The following is a 17,820-nucleotide window of genomic DNA, read 5'->3' on the forward strand; positions in this document are numbered from 1 at the left end:
AGTAATAGACCTGCATGGCGCAAGCTACAAACATTCGATAACAATAAATTGGTCAATGGTCAGTTAATTGAACTCGTTGTTTTCCACCAGCAAATTATGCGATGGTCCTTTTGTACCAGAAATTTTTGGCTTATGAAGTAAAGCAGTTTGGTCAACTGTAGCCTGGCAGAATGTTTTTAACAGATTCAAAAATATTCGCAAGAGTACAAGATTTTTTTCAAATGTTGTTCTGATTTAGTTTACAGGTTAGAGGTCACCAAAGAGGTACTATAGTTTTTTAACGTTTCCTTTATTGTGGAAATTTGTTATTCTTGTAGATATCAATATTTCCAGATGTTTTGAAAAGTAGCGTAATTCACTAATTAGTTAATAGTTGTTGGTCTGTATGTAATGTAAAGCAGTATGAGTTGATGTAGTATCTTTCCGTTTTTGAATAAGAAAAGTATCTTGGATACTATAAATTCTCTCTCTCTCTCTCTTTTCGAAATCCACTTCATCCTCTCTGGAGAATCGTGGCTCGTGGTGGCAGCTCTAGGAACTTCCAGAATTGTTAGCGGTCTTTCGCCACGTCTGTTAGTTTGGTTAAAGGGGCATTTAGTCGTGACCAGGCCAGGTAAGTGATGTAATTATACTACCTGGTTCTTGGTCGGGTGCGCTAGAAAATGCTGCTAATGAAAATTGACGGTAATGGAATAGACATTGACGATAAACAGTGTTTCCACTAAGAAATACTTAATTTATTTTGGAATGATTTTAGAATACGAATGTGTTATCGCAGATAGCCAAGCTTAGATTCCAATACAAACGTTGACAATATTAAACTAAATTTATTTAACTACTAGCGTTACTAGTACATAAATGCATATGTATTTTAAGCAGAAATAAATAAGTAATATACTGCACAATACTACCAAAACCGATTTTTAAATAATGAAGTAAATTTATTGAATAAACAGGAAACAAAACGTTCAAAAATAAACCAGGAAAGTAAAAAATGCCATTTATTAAACTTGGAATAAACTAATTAAAGATAACATTTACGCATACGTTTTTACACCTGATCAACATAGACATCAGCAAGAAACACCCCATTAATTTCTAGACTATATTTTTATCTTATCAAATTATGTATTTTTAATGGAAACTCTGTTTATTGACAATGTCTGTTAATACCATTACCATTACGGTCATTTTCAGCGTTCCTCTTGGTCGACCGTTTGGCTGGCAAGTCTTTTACCGATTGACGGTTGCCGGTCTGTATTTCCTGGCCAGATTTGCCGAGATCTTGGATGTGCAGGCCTTGGTGCAGACCCGGTAACTCTATAGCGGCCATTAAGTACTTCTTAGTTTGTCGCTAGTTGGCGCCCTTAAGCTACTCCCTGCATTTGGTGCGAAGTCATGATTTTTTCTCATTTCATGTTCGTTTGCCTTTCTCTTTTCTATTGTTTCTGTTTTTAGACTGTAATGCTATTAAAGTGTTGAGCTCACAAGGTTATGAACTTATGACTTATTTAACATATGAGCGAAGATAGTGCACTACTTTAACTGTAGCCTGGAGTTGGTTTACTTCATCAGATAGAGCAACGTAACAGCCTACCTCGCCATACTCAAGTGTGCACATACTTAATCTTCAGTTCAAATCCAGGCTAATACATGTAACTTTTGTAACTATAAATTTATCTATCTTAATATAACACCTTATCAAAAATTTCTGTGGGCCCGATAAATTTTCATCAATTTTCATCAAAATTTGAAGGCAGAGTCGTTACCAAAAGTGCGGGTGCTATTGTCAGATGCTACTGCGTACTGACGCAGTAACACAGACTGTTGTTCGTGATGTGATCAGTAGTAGGTTAGTTTTTGAGCAAAGTGAGCGGCTGATGTGGAATTTCTGAGAAAAATGTACATTGATTTTTAGCAAAGTATATTGTATTGTTTATGGTTTGTATATTTTAAGATTGGTTGTATAGGAGAGAATAGCGTAATTCATGCTCACATCATGAGACTTTTGAACATCCTCGATACAAACAAACAGTGAGCTGTCCAGTTTTCAGCAGCAACCAATATCAGCAGGGTGCTACTTGGGCAATGTCAGTCTGTTGTTCATGACGCCATGAACAAACAGTCAATAGCAGAGTGCTATTTGAAAACAGCAGGCTGCTGTACAACAATAACAGCAGTTCTTGTGATCAGTTGATCACACTCCTGCTTCTTCAAGCTACAAATCAGCAACTACATGATGTCACCAATTACAGGGTGCTAATCGGTACACAATCGTGCTAAGAAATGCCAGCTTAGATTTATCTGTGAGCCATACGCCGTAATCAAAAGAGCCACATTTGGCTCGCGAGTCGCGAGTCATAGGTTCCCCACCTCTGCTCTAGATACTCTGTACCTGGGTATACAGATATCCTCTTTTCACTCATTTTTTCTTAGCTACACCTCTGAATTTGTTGTTAAAATTAGAAAGATTTTTAATATTTATTTTGAGCGTGTTTGGTGATGCATTCTGACGGCAGCTTATGGTGCGCAGGCGGTTGAGCCTGACCCAGGCAGGTCTTGCGAGGGACATTCCCGATGGGTTTGGGTCGGCGTCGGCTATGAAGTCACAGAGTCTGGAGGTGTTGTTTTGCCACTCAGTGCTCCACATGTGGTTCGTCCAGTGCGCCGCACTTAGTCCAAGGTCGTCTGCGCTACTGAGTAGCTGTTGTGCGGCTGGCACAAAGGGGTGTCTTGTCAAAGGGCAGCTTATTGAATGTAAACAACAAATTAAATCTGATGGTACTATGGTATCTTTTTCAAAAAGGTACCACAGTATTGATTTATAATACCAGAAATTAAGTACATTAATAACATGAATAAACCCAGATTTTTACAGAAATCAGACCTATGGTTTATTTGTGAATACAGTAATACGAGTTGTAGAAATAGCATAATATGTTCAATACTAGCTTTCATGGTTTGTGTAACAAGTTGTTCAGCATAATGAATTTTTTTTTAAATTTTTGCTTGCAGTTGCTTTTACACTTATTATATTTGATATAAATCATTTCTTGTCTCTAAAATTGATATATATATATCATATACATGATATTGTTACTTTCTAGAATTGAATTAAAAGCTTAATTTTGTCAACTTCACTTGACACCATGTTGAAGACAACTATTTTTTTGATGTTCATTTTGGGTAATTATGCTGTTAACTTAACAGTGTTAAATAAGCAAAATTATTAATGTATTTAATTAAAATATTAATTGTTAAATATATTTTCTGGCTAACTCTATTTATCTAGTTAAATCTTTTTCTATATCACAGTTTCTATTTTAGATTTTTGACTTATGCTCAACTTTTTGAAATATTTTTTAGGTTTTGCTCATGGAGGTGTATTAAATATGCCACGACAGAGCAGTCTTGATAATGTCAAGTCAGATTGGGGTTACGTGACTGTGCGTGATGATGCCCACATGTTCTGGTGGCTATTTTTTCAAGATCCGTCATATCAGCCATCATTCTTAACAGCTATTGATCCTGTACCTGTAGTTGTTTGGATGCAAGTATGTATGCTATATTTTGCCAGTTACATGTTAAAAAAATTTGAAATATGCCTGTAAACTTAATTTCAAAGTCTGTATGTTTTATTAATATACGTGTTTTGATTTATACTGACTGACATTGTTTGGATGAGTTTGCTGTAGTTTTAAATCTAATGTTTTGTATCTTTCACCAAACTTTAAATTATATATTTTGCAGGGAGGACCAGGTGCATCTGGCACTGGATATGGCAACTTTGAAGAACTAGGCCCTCTTGATTTAGATATGAACCGAAGGGAGACATCATGGACTGGTTTAGCACATGTGCTGTTTGTGGATAATCCAGTTGGATCTGGATATAGGTATAGTTAATACAGAATGTTTTGAGAATTCACCGGCCTAATAAAGAATGTATTCACTTTTTATACATCATAACTATATGTTTCCATCACTCAAATTGCATTCTATGTTTTTATAGTTATGTCAGTAATACAAATGCTTACACAACTGACATCGACCAGATTGCTGCAGATATGGTAGCTTTGTTGAAGGGATTCTATGGCAAACATCCAGAATTAATGGTAAGATATAATTTCTGAAATTATTTACACACCATTTTTACTTAAGTAGAAGACTGTGCAACTTTTGTTTTTGTGAAAACATTTTGTGCAGCTTCTAACCAAAGTTACCCTTCCTTTTTTGCCACTATTAATTTATTGACCAGGACCATATGCACTAAAACCACTGTTTTGCCGTAAATCAGTAGTTACCACATTTCTTTGAGTCTTCTTTTGTTGATAAGACACCATTTGCAATTTGCATGCTTTCAAGTCGTTCGCTGCAGTTTTTTAGTATGTCAGTAGTTTTTAGTAACATATATTAGCAATTAAGCAGCACTACCGCATTTGCTTAATTGAAAGGCATTATAATCAATAGTGGCTTTTACTTGAGTAAATACGGCAGTGTTTTCTAAACCCCACTTTGCTGTTAATAGGGATGTCAAACATGGGTACTTTAAACAATTAATTTTGATTTTTAAGCAAGAAAATTTCAACTTTGCTACTTTTGATCGATTTAGCATTAGACACTGCAGTCTGTACAAACATTGACATATAAAGATATTTCATGCTTCAGCGGTAAACACAGAACATTTTTACGTGGCTCACAAAATAGATATGTGCTTTTATAGGACCACCCATTCTTGCCATTTTGTATACTGTAACAATTAATTGATGAAAAGGATGCAATTTTGACCAAATGGTGCATCTATCATTATTGGAATAACAATTGGTATATTATTGAAAGTAAAAAGTAATTGCATCAGTTTTTCTCGCGAGGCATGCAATGATATGACAAAGGTAGCAGTAAAGTAATAGGTTGCAGTTTTCTGTAGCTAGATGATCAAAAATGCAATTGTTTATACGTAGATAATCTAAAATTCTAAATAAATCTTAGAAAACTAAGTGTTGATACCTGTTTTTACTTTACTGTACTAGATGTTACATTTAACAGTTATCCAATCACTTCAGGAGTTGAGTAGAATCAATTTCCAGAGTTGGCTTTGACATCCCTAGTTTTTATCTTGTTGACGAAACATTTTACATTTTCATGTCTTTTTATCAGGCAAATCCCTTTTACATATTCTGCGAATCGTATGGTGGAAAAATGGCAGCTGCTACTGCACTTGCTCTGAGCAAGGTGAAACCAAATCACTCGATAACATGTTTTTGAAATTTGTTTCTATTTTATTTAATGCACTTTTTTCTGTTTGATTTATTAAATGGCATTTCTTTATGTAGGAAATAGAGGCAGGAAATATGAATATTAACCTGCAGGGAGTAGGTCTTGGTGATGGATGGATATCACCCATGGATTCTGTCAACACCTGGGGAGAATACCTTTATCAAACAGTTAGTATAGCACACAAAGCTTTTTCATAAGTGCTTTGCTGGATTAACTGGCCCAGGCACTTTAGGATTAATAATTACTAATTTGTGTTTGGATGCAAACACTTGACACCTTCGTAATTTACTGGAAATGCACTTCAGATCTTGCATCATGCGTCAGCAACTTTATCACATCCTTTGATTTAACTTTCTGTGTGGCATGACTGATAAGTCTAAAGTTCAGCATAGCATTTCCTAGAATCAGCAGCTTTCTTTGCTTTTAAACTGATAACTTCAGTGTTAATAATTGAAGCCTTTGTTTGACATTTCTTGATAGGGTTTGTTAGATGACACCGGCTTAACAGCGGTAAATAATGCTGCTCAGGCAACCCAAAATGCAGTAAATAATGGTGATTGGACCAGGGCTACTAACTTATGGAGTTTGACCGAGTCTGTGGTATGTTAATTCTCATTTGCACATGAAACTCAAAGTGTGACGATTGCCCGTTATCGCTTGTAAGTATCACACATATTACAAGCCAGTATTTTGGTGTAGGTCATACGTAACACTGACAATGTGGATTTCTACGACATTCTTGCACCTCATCATGCTACAACCGAGTATCTCATCAAGACAAGAAACCTCACTAGACTTGTACCTGAGGAACTAGGTAGTTTAATACAGTTCACAATCAAACTCTTTTGTAAAATTGGCATGATTTGCACAAACAAACCTTGCGTATCTGATATCTCATTCGACTTCATACAGCTACTGGGTATGCTCTTAATGTGGAATCATATTCAACGGATCCTCTTGATGCACTTATGAATGGGGAAGTGAAGACTTACCTTGGGATTCCAGACTCTGTCGTATGGGGAGGCCAGTCAAATGCAGTGTTTAATGCTCAAGCAGGAGATTTTATGAAGCCAGTTATAGATACAGGTTTTATTTCCATCCCACCATTAAAAAATACAGTAATATTAATCTGGCTTGCAAAAATTATATCATTTTTTAGTTTGAAGTATTATATCATAAATAGTGGGCATGGTGCTTGATTTAAAGTTTTATTTGAGTTTTTCACTCTACCCTAGTGGATCAACTTATCAATACTGGAATGAAGGTTCTTGTGTACAATGGACAGCTTGATTTAATTGTTGATACACCAGGTAAACATTTATATTATAATCTAAATGTTTTATGAATGAGGTTCAATTAGATTTCCTAGTAGAATTTGGCACCTTAGAAATGCACACTGAATCACTTAAGAAATGCGATACACAACATTTAAACTTTTGATTGTAAACACTTTTGGTAAAGTTGTGACTTGCATTAAAAAATGAATGCCTAAATATACCGGGGATGTGTGATATACTGGTTTACACTGATCCAATTTAAATGCTTGCTAACCGTTGACGTTATTAATCTGCAAAGGGCAAGAACAGTGGGTGAAAAAAATGCAATGGAGTGACCTTTCTACCTTTATGGGAAAAAATTGGACGCCCAGATACGCAGCCAAAGGTAAATTGCGTTGTTTTGCATGTTGGCTACAACAAATATGCAGACTTCGGTTGTGCTCAACGTGGAAAGTAACAGTTTTATAATATTGGATTTTTGGTCCTTTTATAGGCGAAGATACTGGTGGTTACTCAAAGAAGCTTGATAACTTTCAATTTTGGTGGGTGCTGAAGGCTGGACACATGGTACCTGCTGATGCTGGAGAATTTATGCTGTATATGCTCCATGATGTGATTACTGCTTGAAGATTTTCTCACTGCAATATTATATTTTTTGATTAATTAAGAAGCTTGCTCAAGGTTGATTATTAGAAATCTTTTAGTTTTTGATTTTGTTTTCACATTTCTTAGATTTTGAATCATGCAAACCGATCTAATAATTATAACTCTACCTGAACCGAACAAATATGCATTCATTTTACTCATCTGTACTTTTAGTAATGTGTTCGATAAAAGTATTCTTGTTATGCCAATTGACATGTTTTAATGCAATATGAATACAGTACTACCTAGACATTGTTTTCAGTCGACCTAGCTATGACCTATTGCACTTATTAATCGCGTGTGTTAATGTTCTCCCTGATTTCTTTATCAGATAAATGCCAAATATATCATACGATGCAATTAAAATTCGTTACTTAGTTCGCTTGTAAAACGCATTACGATACTTCATACCCAGGCAAAAATAGTTGAGACGTTAATCAGCAGTAGTGCAAGTGCGATAATGTCTTTAGATTCCAGATATTGAAGATAAATGCAAGGAACTCGTCAGATTCTTCTAGTTTCTCTTTTATTATCACGTAATACATCATAATCGTTTCTTTGTTATTGCTCGTATCTAGGTAATTTTATATGTTTGTAGTTTTAAAAAAAAAATTCTTATTCTTTTATTGTAATCTGCCCTGACGAGGCTCACCTGCATGGGTTTGCGAAACGTTGGTTCATAAAAGCATTAATTCACCAGCTGAGCACCTTTTGTTATTGAAACTACATAACAACTTACGCAATGAAAAACAGTTAAATAGCTAACAAGAAACAACTGATGAACGATTTGGTGTATTCCGTGCAACTGACGTTCATTAAAGGCGTTAAGCTTCTTTAAAGGTTTAAACGGCTTCAAAATGTAAGAAACAAAGTTTAGTTTCACTAAACGTTTAAAAGGGTTCAACAAGTAAAAAACAAATGTACAAACTGGTAAACAATCAAGGAATTGACCAACAACTTATGAACTGAATAATAGTTAAACAACCTGTTAAATTTCTTGCGCACTATCTGGTGTATTCTGTGCAACTGACGTCCGTTAAAGCTTCTTTAAACCAATGTTTTTCGTGCTTTTCAACGGATCGATGTTACTGGTGCATGGGATCGTTAGACCTAGAGCAGGGGTGACGAACCTATGGGCCGTACAACTTTTTAGTAACCTGTAAAATTTTGCATAATAATTAGCTTTCAAGCGCAACCGCTTCATTCGGCAGGTTTTTAGCTGCTCCCGCGGCCGCAAAAAAATACATCGGTTGAGTGCGGCAATCTATTGATAACATGTACTGCTGCCACTCAAAAGTGCTATCAGCTTTTCATATCACATTGCGCAAAGATTAGAAACAGGTCAAAGAAAGTTCAAGATTGCTGGTCTCGCTGGAATGCTTTGCCGTGCAAGAGCCATCGTCAAACCGATTTGCGGGCCGCGGGTCGCATGTTTGTCACCTCTGACCTGGAGTAAATGGTAGGCTGTACATTCATTTACTCGCACTGTTGTGAGGTGGATAAGATTGAAAAAAACATTAATATTTTTAAATGTATTGGCTATATAACACTCCATGTGCTTGTATAGGGAGCATTGCACAAACCCATAAAATCGGCAAGGAAGCCTTTAACTATAGGCTAGGACTCAGGGCTTCTCAAACTTTGACCCCATTTTAGAAAAGAAATCTCTATGCGACCCCTTGAGAGATAGCCTACACATTAATGATGTTAAAACAATAAACGTCCAATTACAAATCTCAAGTGGTATTTTTGTCTCTGGCAAAATCATACAAGTGCACACAATCCACCGAAGTACAGTAACCAGCAGTAATAAAAAAATCTCGTAATGGAAACAGAAAAGCGAATAAAAAATAATCAAAAAACAATTCAATTTATAAAAATTAAATTGGTGTCGCGACCCCAAAATTACATTTTGCGACCCCAAGCGGGGTCGCGACCCACAGTTTGAGAAACCCTGGGCTAGGTAACGTGAATGGCATAAAAAAGTTGCCCGACCAACTAGTACGATATCGTAATACAAACTATATTCTCGGACTGAGGAATATCTTTTCACAACCTAAACTCGAAGATGACTGTTGATCACTCGACCCTCGGTTACCGATCTTGTCTTCGTGCAAGTTCAGATAGATACACACATTTTTTATTGTTGTTTAAGATGTTTTACCTGAAATTTGAAAATGTTCATCATGGCCACTGAACACAAGTAAGCGTCGTTCATACCTTGCTCAAGGAAATTGCAACCGTAGCGCAACTAGAAATCGAATCCGGTTCGCATTTGGCCTTTGGTAGTTCAACTCTCATGTAACGTGCGCATAGCAAAGTAAAACTGTCACATAATGTTCTAAGACTATGTGTGTGTTGTGAGTTGTTTCCATACGGGTCGAATTGCGGTTGGAATCGTTGACATATATTCGTATACGGATTGTTTTATGACATGTTTAGTTTTAATAAATAATTCCAACAAAAAGTGATCGATTGACGAAATAGCCAGCCTGCCAAACGTTTTACTGCTTTGACTGTGTTGTGCGGATGATACTTTCGTGACACTAAGAAGTGCGAACCGTCATCAAAAAGACTGAAAAGCACTGCTTTAAACGTTTAAAAGGGTTCAAAAAGTAAGAAGCAAGTGTGCAACTGGTAAACAATCAAAGAATTGACCAACAATTGCGTAACAAGTTTATAAAAATTTATGCACTGAAGCATAAATAGCTTTAGCAAACTCAAACTAGTAAAAAATAGATTACCGTCTCGTTGACCAAAAGAGCACCGAGAAACTTTCTTATTAATGAGACAGAAACTGATTTACTTGCCGAAATTGATGAGAATGACCTGATACCTTTCCTCGTAAAGAATTCAACACTATTTACAAGAGAGTGACTATTTCGCCCTATGTTGGTGACAACCCCATGTGAGAAAGGCAATGCAAAAGGTTGATTTTAGCTATTGTAGGTTTTATTAGAGTTAAAGTTAGATTAGGAGGTAGATTTAGGTTAAGTTTAGGTTACTATGTTATAGCATTTAAGAAAAATAGCTTTGAATGTGCAATTTTTTCTGGTGAATTAGTGGCATCCTATTTTCAAAGGTGTTTGTGTTTTCGGATGGTTATGCAAGTGTTTAACATTTCCTTTTAGCTAATTATATATCTGTGGTAGCTGAGTCGTTACGATCAACCTCAATAGCCTAATATTACCTTTAGCTGTTATCACACCTTTCTCGAGTCGAGACTGAGGTGTTTATGATAACGTTTGCGTTTTGGTGGCGCCACTTATTTGAATGTTATGTTTTAGTGATATAATTGCTAAATTATTGACAAGGTGATATGTGATGCTACATTTTCGTTCTATATAGTAAACTTATCATGATATCGAAATGTCAGTACCTGCTACCTTAGCAGAATTTAGCCCCCCGCTTATGGCTCATCAATGTCTTTTGTCAAAGGGTAAGTGAAGTACTTTGATCTTACGGGCTTTGGTGGACACTGCGCACAATCGTGTATGAATCAATGTATGTATGTGTACTTCGAGCTTAAAAACAATAGAACTACTCTTAACTTTTGTATAGGACATACCACTGCGTAAAGATGTATTTCTCCAAAATCCTATCAAGATACATGCATGACCTCAACAAATTCTGTTTTGGTTTAAACAGCAAGATGTGGTAAAAACGTTTTGCTAAATGTCAGTTTTCGGGGACCCTTTTGAACATTTTCCCGGTACGAACTTGAGGTTCAGTCTGCCTCTGGCACTGATGTAAAAATGTTAGGCTTACACGCAAATCCATAACATGGCCAAAGGGGTTCCGATAGAGAGAATTTTATGTCACCAATCGAATAATAAATAAATTACAGAAATTAAGAGTTGCTTGGTGTGGGACGACGAAAGACCTTGCGATCATCAAAATCTGTCGCCCGATGAATAAAAAGATTGGGAACCGCTAATGTAATCTACTGAAGTAGGCTATACAGAAACTGAAGTAACCACAAACAATAACCTGCTAACCTCAGGGAACGTTACCTTGTCCCCACATATAAAACGAGCTGCTCGGACTGAAGGAGCAAAACAAAGCTTTCTATCATCCTTATTTATGCAGCCAAAATTGTTTCTAAGGATATGCTATTTCTTCTTGCCTTATATTGGCTATCAGTTTAATTGCACATTTCTCTGAGAAGGTGCAACATGAACATCAATCTTTATTCATAGTGGCTGTACTGTATATTGGTGATAAAGCAACATATGATTGAATTCAAAAGTGGAAAGTAATGCACATTAATAAACAAGAACGCCACTAAATGAAAAGGCAAAATCAACAATATTTATTGTCGTGCAAAGATTTTCCACACGCACATTATAACGGTTGTGAATTGTGATACCTTACAACCAAACAACGGAAGCATATGTAGAAGCAGAGCAAGTAGACAATATTTAATTTGTAGAAACATGATTTTGAAGTAATACTGTATGAATTGTTAAGCTATTCGTGACGTTTATCAGATGGGCATATTTATACGATTACGTAACAACTTCAAAAACATTGAGATGGTTCTGTACCTGGAATCCAATACAAGCAGCATTAAAAGTTTTATTACGTCGTAGGTATATATGGTTACAGTTAGTAACTTCCAGATCACGCCTTTGTTTTCAGAAAAAAATCAGGTTAATTTAAGGAACTTATTTAAAAACATCAACAAAATCATGAATGTATTGACTAAAATAAACACAATTGAATGATACTAAGAAGTGTGAAACAAGGTAGGAAATATTTTGTGAAATGGCAAGTGCCGGTGAAAATAATCACAAAGCGCGTCTATAGTTTTCTTTTTGAAGAAAAGTAGCACAGCAGATAATACTGCAAAAGTTAGATACCGAAAATACTTGCGACTATAAATACGTTTAAGATAGGCCTCACACTCAATATTTGTAAGTTTAAATCGTTCGAAAAAGTCATGGCTGACTCATACAAACATGCATATTATGAGAAAAACCTAAAAAAATCAGGTTAATTACCATTATAGCTTGGATATTGCGGGTGTTGAATACAATCAAAGTAACAGCGAAATTCTGTCAACGTGATTCAAGTGACTATGGGCACTAGGCATCTCTCTCAGTCGCAAAAGCGATCCATTGAAATCCATTCAAACATGGACATTACAAACCATAGAATCACGCAAATATCACTTTTGGTTCGATCACTCAGTTGTAAGCAAAACTATAACTTACATAATATTACCTAGCATGTTTACGTTTAAATAAAGCTTGAACATAAGCTCGCATAAGTTTCACAATTTCGTTAACTTGTTCAGCAATAAATGATATATCGCCTCGCGTTTCCGTCTGAAGTCTGAATACATTGGCCGAAGTAGCCCCAAAGGAGAGTATGCTGAAAAAAAATATTTAACATACAAGTTATTTAACAAAGTTTTTGGAATTTATGTCTTTTTTAATTTTAAGTTTACGCTACCACATTGATTAAAGGTGCCATGTGTCGTTCTAAAAAAAACAAAATGTTTTTCAAAACGTAAAAGTTTGTATCGCGTGCACAGCGTTAACTATAAAGGGGCTAATAGGCTATAAAATGAAAGACTACGGAAAACCGTTTGTGTCTATTAGGGCACGCTGAATTGTAATAGTTCACACAATTGCCGACTAAACGTCTATAGAGTAGCCAAATACGTATACTCAATGTTTTCTATTTCACATTGGACTCCGCATAATACCAATAGTTATGGGTGGCATTTAAAACTTTAGAAAGTCTTTCAAAAAACGAGAGTACCATGCCGCAATAAATTTTGTAAATATTTTAGAAAATTTATTTTTTGTTAGACCATACTTTAAATTTAGTGTTTTTATTTAGCACGAGATTGATACTTCAAATATATTCAGGTATATCATCTTTAACATATGTTTGATTACTACGTCACAACACCTTTGATAAGAAAACTGTTCCGATGCGGTTGTATGCCCTCGTTTATAAACAGTTACACCGGCAGCAGATATTGCCAAAGTCAGAGCATGCTCCCCAAATTGTGACTCGCGATTCTCTACTTCAAATAAATAAGACCCGTATCCTGACCAACTTTGGGCGAGCTTCACGTATTCAAACTAAAATGTAACAATGGAAAATGTTGAAACAATATTGCGTAAAAGAGGGTTTAATGGTATTGTTTTTACAGTTTAGCTTGCACTATGATCCGCAATTTCAATCATACGCGATATGAACTCACAACGGCTTCTTCAGGCTGAAGCCCCTGTAGTTTTCTCCAACGATGAGCAACATTTGAAATAATATCTTCAAGTTCCTGAAGAAAGAGGGTCCGTTTCATTTCGTCACCTTCCACTTCTTCTTTGATTTTTTTTGTTCCTCGTTTGCGAAATGTGTTAAACAAACTCGACCCCTAACAATCAGAGAAATAGTAATCTTACAAGAAATATATGCAACACTTCCCGCCTTTTACAGTCTTATACTAGAAATGAGCTTCATAACTTACGGAGCGTTTTTTTTGAGTACTGTTTGTATCAGGCAACGTTAGCGAAAAAGAACCGGACCGTTTTCCGTCTCGGGATTCTTCTGTACTACGTGGAATTTCATAAGCACTTCGAACTTTATTGACAGGGTAGTACTTGTCTAATTCAGATCTGCGCAACATTGTGTACACGTAGCTTATACATTTGGCAAAGCCAAAAGTAACGTGCTCTGTACAGGAATACTACGGCAAACTTTACTTTAATATTATTTAAGAATATTATTTAGGAATATTTATTTATGTTTCTACAACCGCAATAAACAAAACGCGGTTATGAGAATAACGTTGAATTATATTTACTTCCAGTTAATATTCTTGCAGTCGCCTTCAACAAACTGAAGCCGCAATGCGGAGAGTTGCCGAAGCAAATCTTCTGATGCTGGATACAGTCCCTTAATAAGCTGTTCGTGCACCTATAAATAATACAGTCAAGCGCAATTTTATTTGTATGATGGTATTTTATCTCCTATATTTTTCCAATAAACACTAAGTTTAGTAATTACAACACTAAAAATATTTACACTAATAAAACACGTATATATGGTCCGTGGTTGAAATAACATGGTTAGATAAAAACAAGCTATATCGATTGTGTCACGCTTTATATCATTGACAATTAAATTAATTTCATACAAGTGTTATGTTAGAATAAACTATCTGCAAGTTTAGATTAGTGAGCGAAATGTTTTTCAGTATAATAAACTTACTTAGCCCAATTTTATACTTTGCCCTTTTCTGTCTACGCTTGCAACGGGGACCATTTTCCACACAATAATTAACTTACACCTTTTCAAAATCTTGGAAGTATAGCGTAAAACACTTACATCTTCAAAAACAAAATGATATTCAATTGATCCTTCCGGCGCCGTCATGGGATCAAATACACAATACAGTTTGAAATATAAGCCCCATTCACTTTCTCGTACAGCGGAATCAGGATTTGATCGAAGCTGGAAGTTCCACCTGCAAAAAATATGAATTTTAAGAGCGACATCAGAACACGCTAATTTTGCAACGATATAGCAATCCTGTTGTTCTTACATTTCAAACTTTGCAACTACATCTGCGACATATGTGTGTGGATCCAAAGCTCGTTCAACGTTTCTCCAGTGTTCAAATAACGCAAACGTATTTCGGTCGCCTTCAAGCTGCATTCCACGCTGCAGTGTTTCTACAACCTGGAGTTAGGAATATGAAAAGTACATAACTATTTAAGAAAATGGACACCGGTCCGGTTCCCACCTTAATCTGTATAATAATCTTACTGGGTAATTACAGCAATCTCATTCATTTCATTCAACATTATAGTTCCGAACTATCAACAACACTGGAATTTTTGTAAAAGTTTAAAGTTTTTGATGCAGGATCTTTTGTGTAGTGCATATTCAGGTATAGATATTGTACCAGCATGCGATCCCATTGAAACAACGTTGAGATTCAAAAAATTAAATACAATATACAGCAAATACAGTAAGCTACAAAGAAAGAACTGTATTTATATACTGTACGCCAGGGCTACTCAACTGGCGGACCGCGGTCCGAATGCGGACCTTTTCAGTGTTGAATCCAGACTTTATCTGTCTCAGTATTTTCACAAATGAAATCGTTCATCATTAGTTTTGTTATTCTTGCTTATTCAATTAATCGGCGAGTATGTAAGTGGTAGTTTAATACCCATCCAGAGAATTATTATATTATATACTGTATTTTAATACATTTGTATGACTGTAAGTTATTTCATGAGAGTTATAACGGACCTAAGAAAATTTTGAACTTTTGTAACTGGACCTTTGCTAAGAATAGTTGAGTAGCCCTGCTGTACGCCAATTGTCCTATTCAAACGTCACAAAACTTACTTTTCCAGTCGTGGTAAATGAATTAATGTAGATGTCACACGTAGCACCTCCGTAGCAATGTACTGTAGTGACCAAATCGCGAAGTTCAAGTACGGCTACTATTTCAGCAATAGAAGGAACCTGTTCCCGACGTCTCGAAGACTGTTGACTTAAGGCGCTTTCCGCAAACTCAGCATAAGCTGCACCAGGAGTATCGGGATATTTGTCTTGCATGCTGATGTATGACAACATTAATAGTTACATGGACATCGCTATATCGAATTGCATTATAAAATAACTTTACAAACAGCAGCCCATTTAAACAACCATTTATCTAACTATCTTATTAATTCTTTCAAATATTTTCACCGGCAACAAACCGTTTTAAGTGGAATTTGAGATAGTGCATAACTGGACGGGAAGGGTGATATGCACAGCACATACAGGCAATCAAATGCCAGTAATGGGGACATGTAGTCACATGCTGTTGTTCACACATTTGTTCATCTGTGGTTAATTGTGTTGTATACAAGGCAGTTTGCTTGATCAACTGCAGATATATTTCATCTTGGAACGTCTTGGAATCATGGCACGTTCGCAAAACTTCCTAAAATCATTACAATTTATTTTCGTTTTGATTGCTCGCGCTAAGCATTAGGTTGCGTGTGGCACTACCTGTAGTCTTCGAGACTCGTCCTCAACACTCTCATATGTTTCGCTCTCCATCGCCAGAAGCATGGCAAATACTTGGACAGCTTTATCCCGCAGTGTAAAATGATCATCTTGAGAATGTACCTAAAGACACATTATAAACCAGCTTATTGAGCAGATAACGCTATTTACTGACAAATCTTGGTGACTGAGGTTTTTGTTATAGGGGCCGGTGAAAATACGCGAGTGGGTACTACAAAAGAATATATATACAGCGGAGTGACTTATACCTTTAGTAAAAGCTGAAAGTACTCGATTGCTAAATTAGTATCCCAGTTTTTTTATTACTTAAATGTTAGATAGGATTTTTGTGCATTACAAAAAAAGGGGAAACTGTATATTTCCACTTTTGAAAAACTACTTAACATAAGTTGGTCAATCGTGTTTTATGTCCACCGGCAGTTTACAAATATGTAATCAAAAATCACAGGTCTAACTTGTTCATAACGAAGTGGAAGTAGTGGTGAGCTAAGCCGTTCTGTTGTCTGTCGGAGAATTGGGTTTCGCTTGTAAATTAAGTCAACCTCTTTTTCATTGTTCCCAGCGTGCTATTTTAATAGAAACAGTTTGCATTAGATCTTTGCGATATAACCCAATACATAAAAGTATTAAATAATAAAGTAGCAAAAAGTATGCGATACTCTTGATGAAATTTTTTCATACCTTTATTTTATCTATAAGTATCTTAGTTTTCGTAACAATATTTGGCTGAGAGTCTATAACTGCTTGTATCTCACTGCTCCACAAATTAGCATCTTCTTCGACTTCAGTACTTAATTTGAGAACATGTTTGCGTCCACAGACAACGATCTCCCATAATCCAGTTTGTTTCTGCGTTTCATTACGCAAAATGACCCAGCGCAAACAGATATACATGATTTTCAAAGACTGTGCAGCTTAATAATGATTATAATTATTGCTAGGCTACCACTTACAAATATCGCTTCGTCTGGAGATGTTACTAAACAAAGACTATTCAGACCCATTGATCCAAGTCTTCTTTCACGCCTATCAGAGCTTTTGTAATATTCAAGAGCATTTGCCTTTAAAATGAACCAACGACGTTGATGAGAGATCTTCTGTCTTTCGTAAGTTGTTTTCAGCAACCAACCTTGTTGGATAGGAGTGTCTTGTCCTTGCTAATTAGGACAAAAGTTGTGATAAGCAGCCAAAGTTACAAATTATACTGTAATTTGAGAAAAACGGTGTAACGTTTCACTCACATTTCACAATGCAGGCAAAGAAAAAAATATTTAGAACATTTTGATACAATGCGTATCTGCGTCTAAAAGTATTTCGCATATTTTTGCATTCTCCAGCAGCAAATCGTATTAAATGCTAGGTAATCGAGATACTTATTCCGTCTTGGGCCGGATTAACTAACTGCGGGGCCCTTGGCGATACTTCCGCAGGCTCCTCGAAATCGTTCATTAAGTAGTAATTAAAATTGTTTTTTAAAATTAACAAACACTAGTTTAACTATTGTCTTCTTGCAAATGAGTACTTCCAAATTTTTCCATAAAATCGTCCAAATTTTATAAAAGCTTTTATTAAGGAA

At 35.8% G+C, this 17,820-nt stretch overlaps 2 protein-coding genes across 4 annotated transcripts in view; one reads left to right on the top strand and one right to left on the bottom strand.

Annotated features, from left to right (window-relative positions):
* The first annotated feature begins 3,028 nt into the window (after positions 1 to 3,028).
* On the top strand, positions 3,029 to 7,449 carry LOC143453495 (retinoid-inducible serine carboxypeptidase-like). The gene is made up of 12 exons (XM_076954846.1): positions 3,029 to 3,186; positions 3,367 to 3,554; positions 3,751 to 3,893; positions 4,010 to 4,112; positions 5,155 to 5,229; positions 5,331 to 5,441; positions 5,755 to 5,874; positions 5,974 to 6,088; positions 6,187 to 6,360; positions 6,510 to 6,584; positions 6,850 to 6,936; positions 7,045 to 7,449. The coding sequence occupies exons 1-12, from the start codon at positions 3,150 to 3,152 to the stop codon at positions 7,176 to 7,178; spliced, it is 1,362 nt and encodes a 453-aa protein (XP_076810961.1). The 5' UTR covers positions 3,029 to 3,149; the 3' UTR covers positions 7,179 to 7,449.
* A 4,036-nt stretch (positions 7,450 to 11,485) lies between these two features.
* Positions 11,486 to 17,820, bottom strand: part of LOC143453496 (unconventional myosin-X-like) — a 30,100-nt gene continuing 23,765 nt past the window's right edge. For all 3 annotated transcript variants that reach the window (XM_076954849.1, XM_076954848.1, XM_076954847.1), the window contains 13 exons: positions 17,198 to 17,401; positions 16,926 to 17,093; positions 16,700 to 16,810; positions 16,227 to 16,346; positions 15,932 to 16,158; positions 15,573 to 15,786; positions 14,758 to 14,894; positions 14,541 to 14,679; positions 14,017 to 14,129; positions 13,681 to 13,828; positions 13,417 to 13,587; positions 13,119 to 13,294; positions 11,486 to 12,572 (listed from right to left, as the gene is read on the bottom strand). In XM_076954849.1, the coding sequence (XP_076810964.1) occupies positions 12,419 to 12,572; positions 13,119 to 13,294; positions 13,417 to 13,587; positions 13,681 to 13,828; positions 14,017 to 14,129; positions 14,541 to 14,679; positions 14,758 to 14,894; positions 15,573 to 15,786; positions 15,932 to 16,158; positions 16,227 to 16,346; positions 16,700 to 16,810; positions 16,926 to 17,093; positions 17,198 to 17,401 (2,082 nt within the window). In that variant the 3' untranslated portion in view covers positions 11,486 to 12,418. The remainder of the gene's footprint in view (positions 12,573 to 13,118; positions 13,295 to 13,416; positions 13,588 to 13,680; positions 13,829 to 14,016; positions 14,130 to 14,540; positions 14,680 to 14,757; positions 14,895 to 15,572; positions 15,787 to 15,931; positions 16,159 to 16,226; positions 16,347 to 16,699; positions 16,811 to 16,925; positions 17,094 to 17,197; positions 17,402 to 17,820) is intronic.

Source organism: Clavelina lepadiformis, chromosome 4 (assembly GCF_947623445.1).
Source record: "Clavelina lepadiformis chromosome 4, kaClaLepa1.1, whole genome shotgun sequence".
In the NCBI taxonomy this organism is placed as follows: domain Eukaryota; kingdom Metazoa; phylum Chordata; class Ascidiacea; order Aplousobranchia; family Clavelinidae; genus Clavelina; species Clavelina lepadiformis.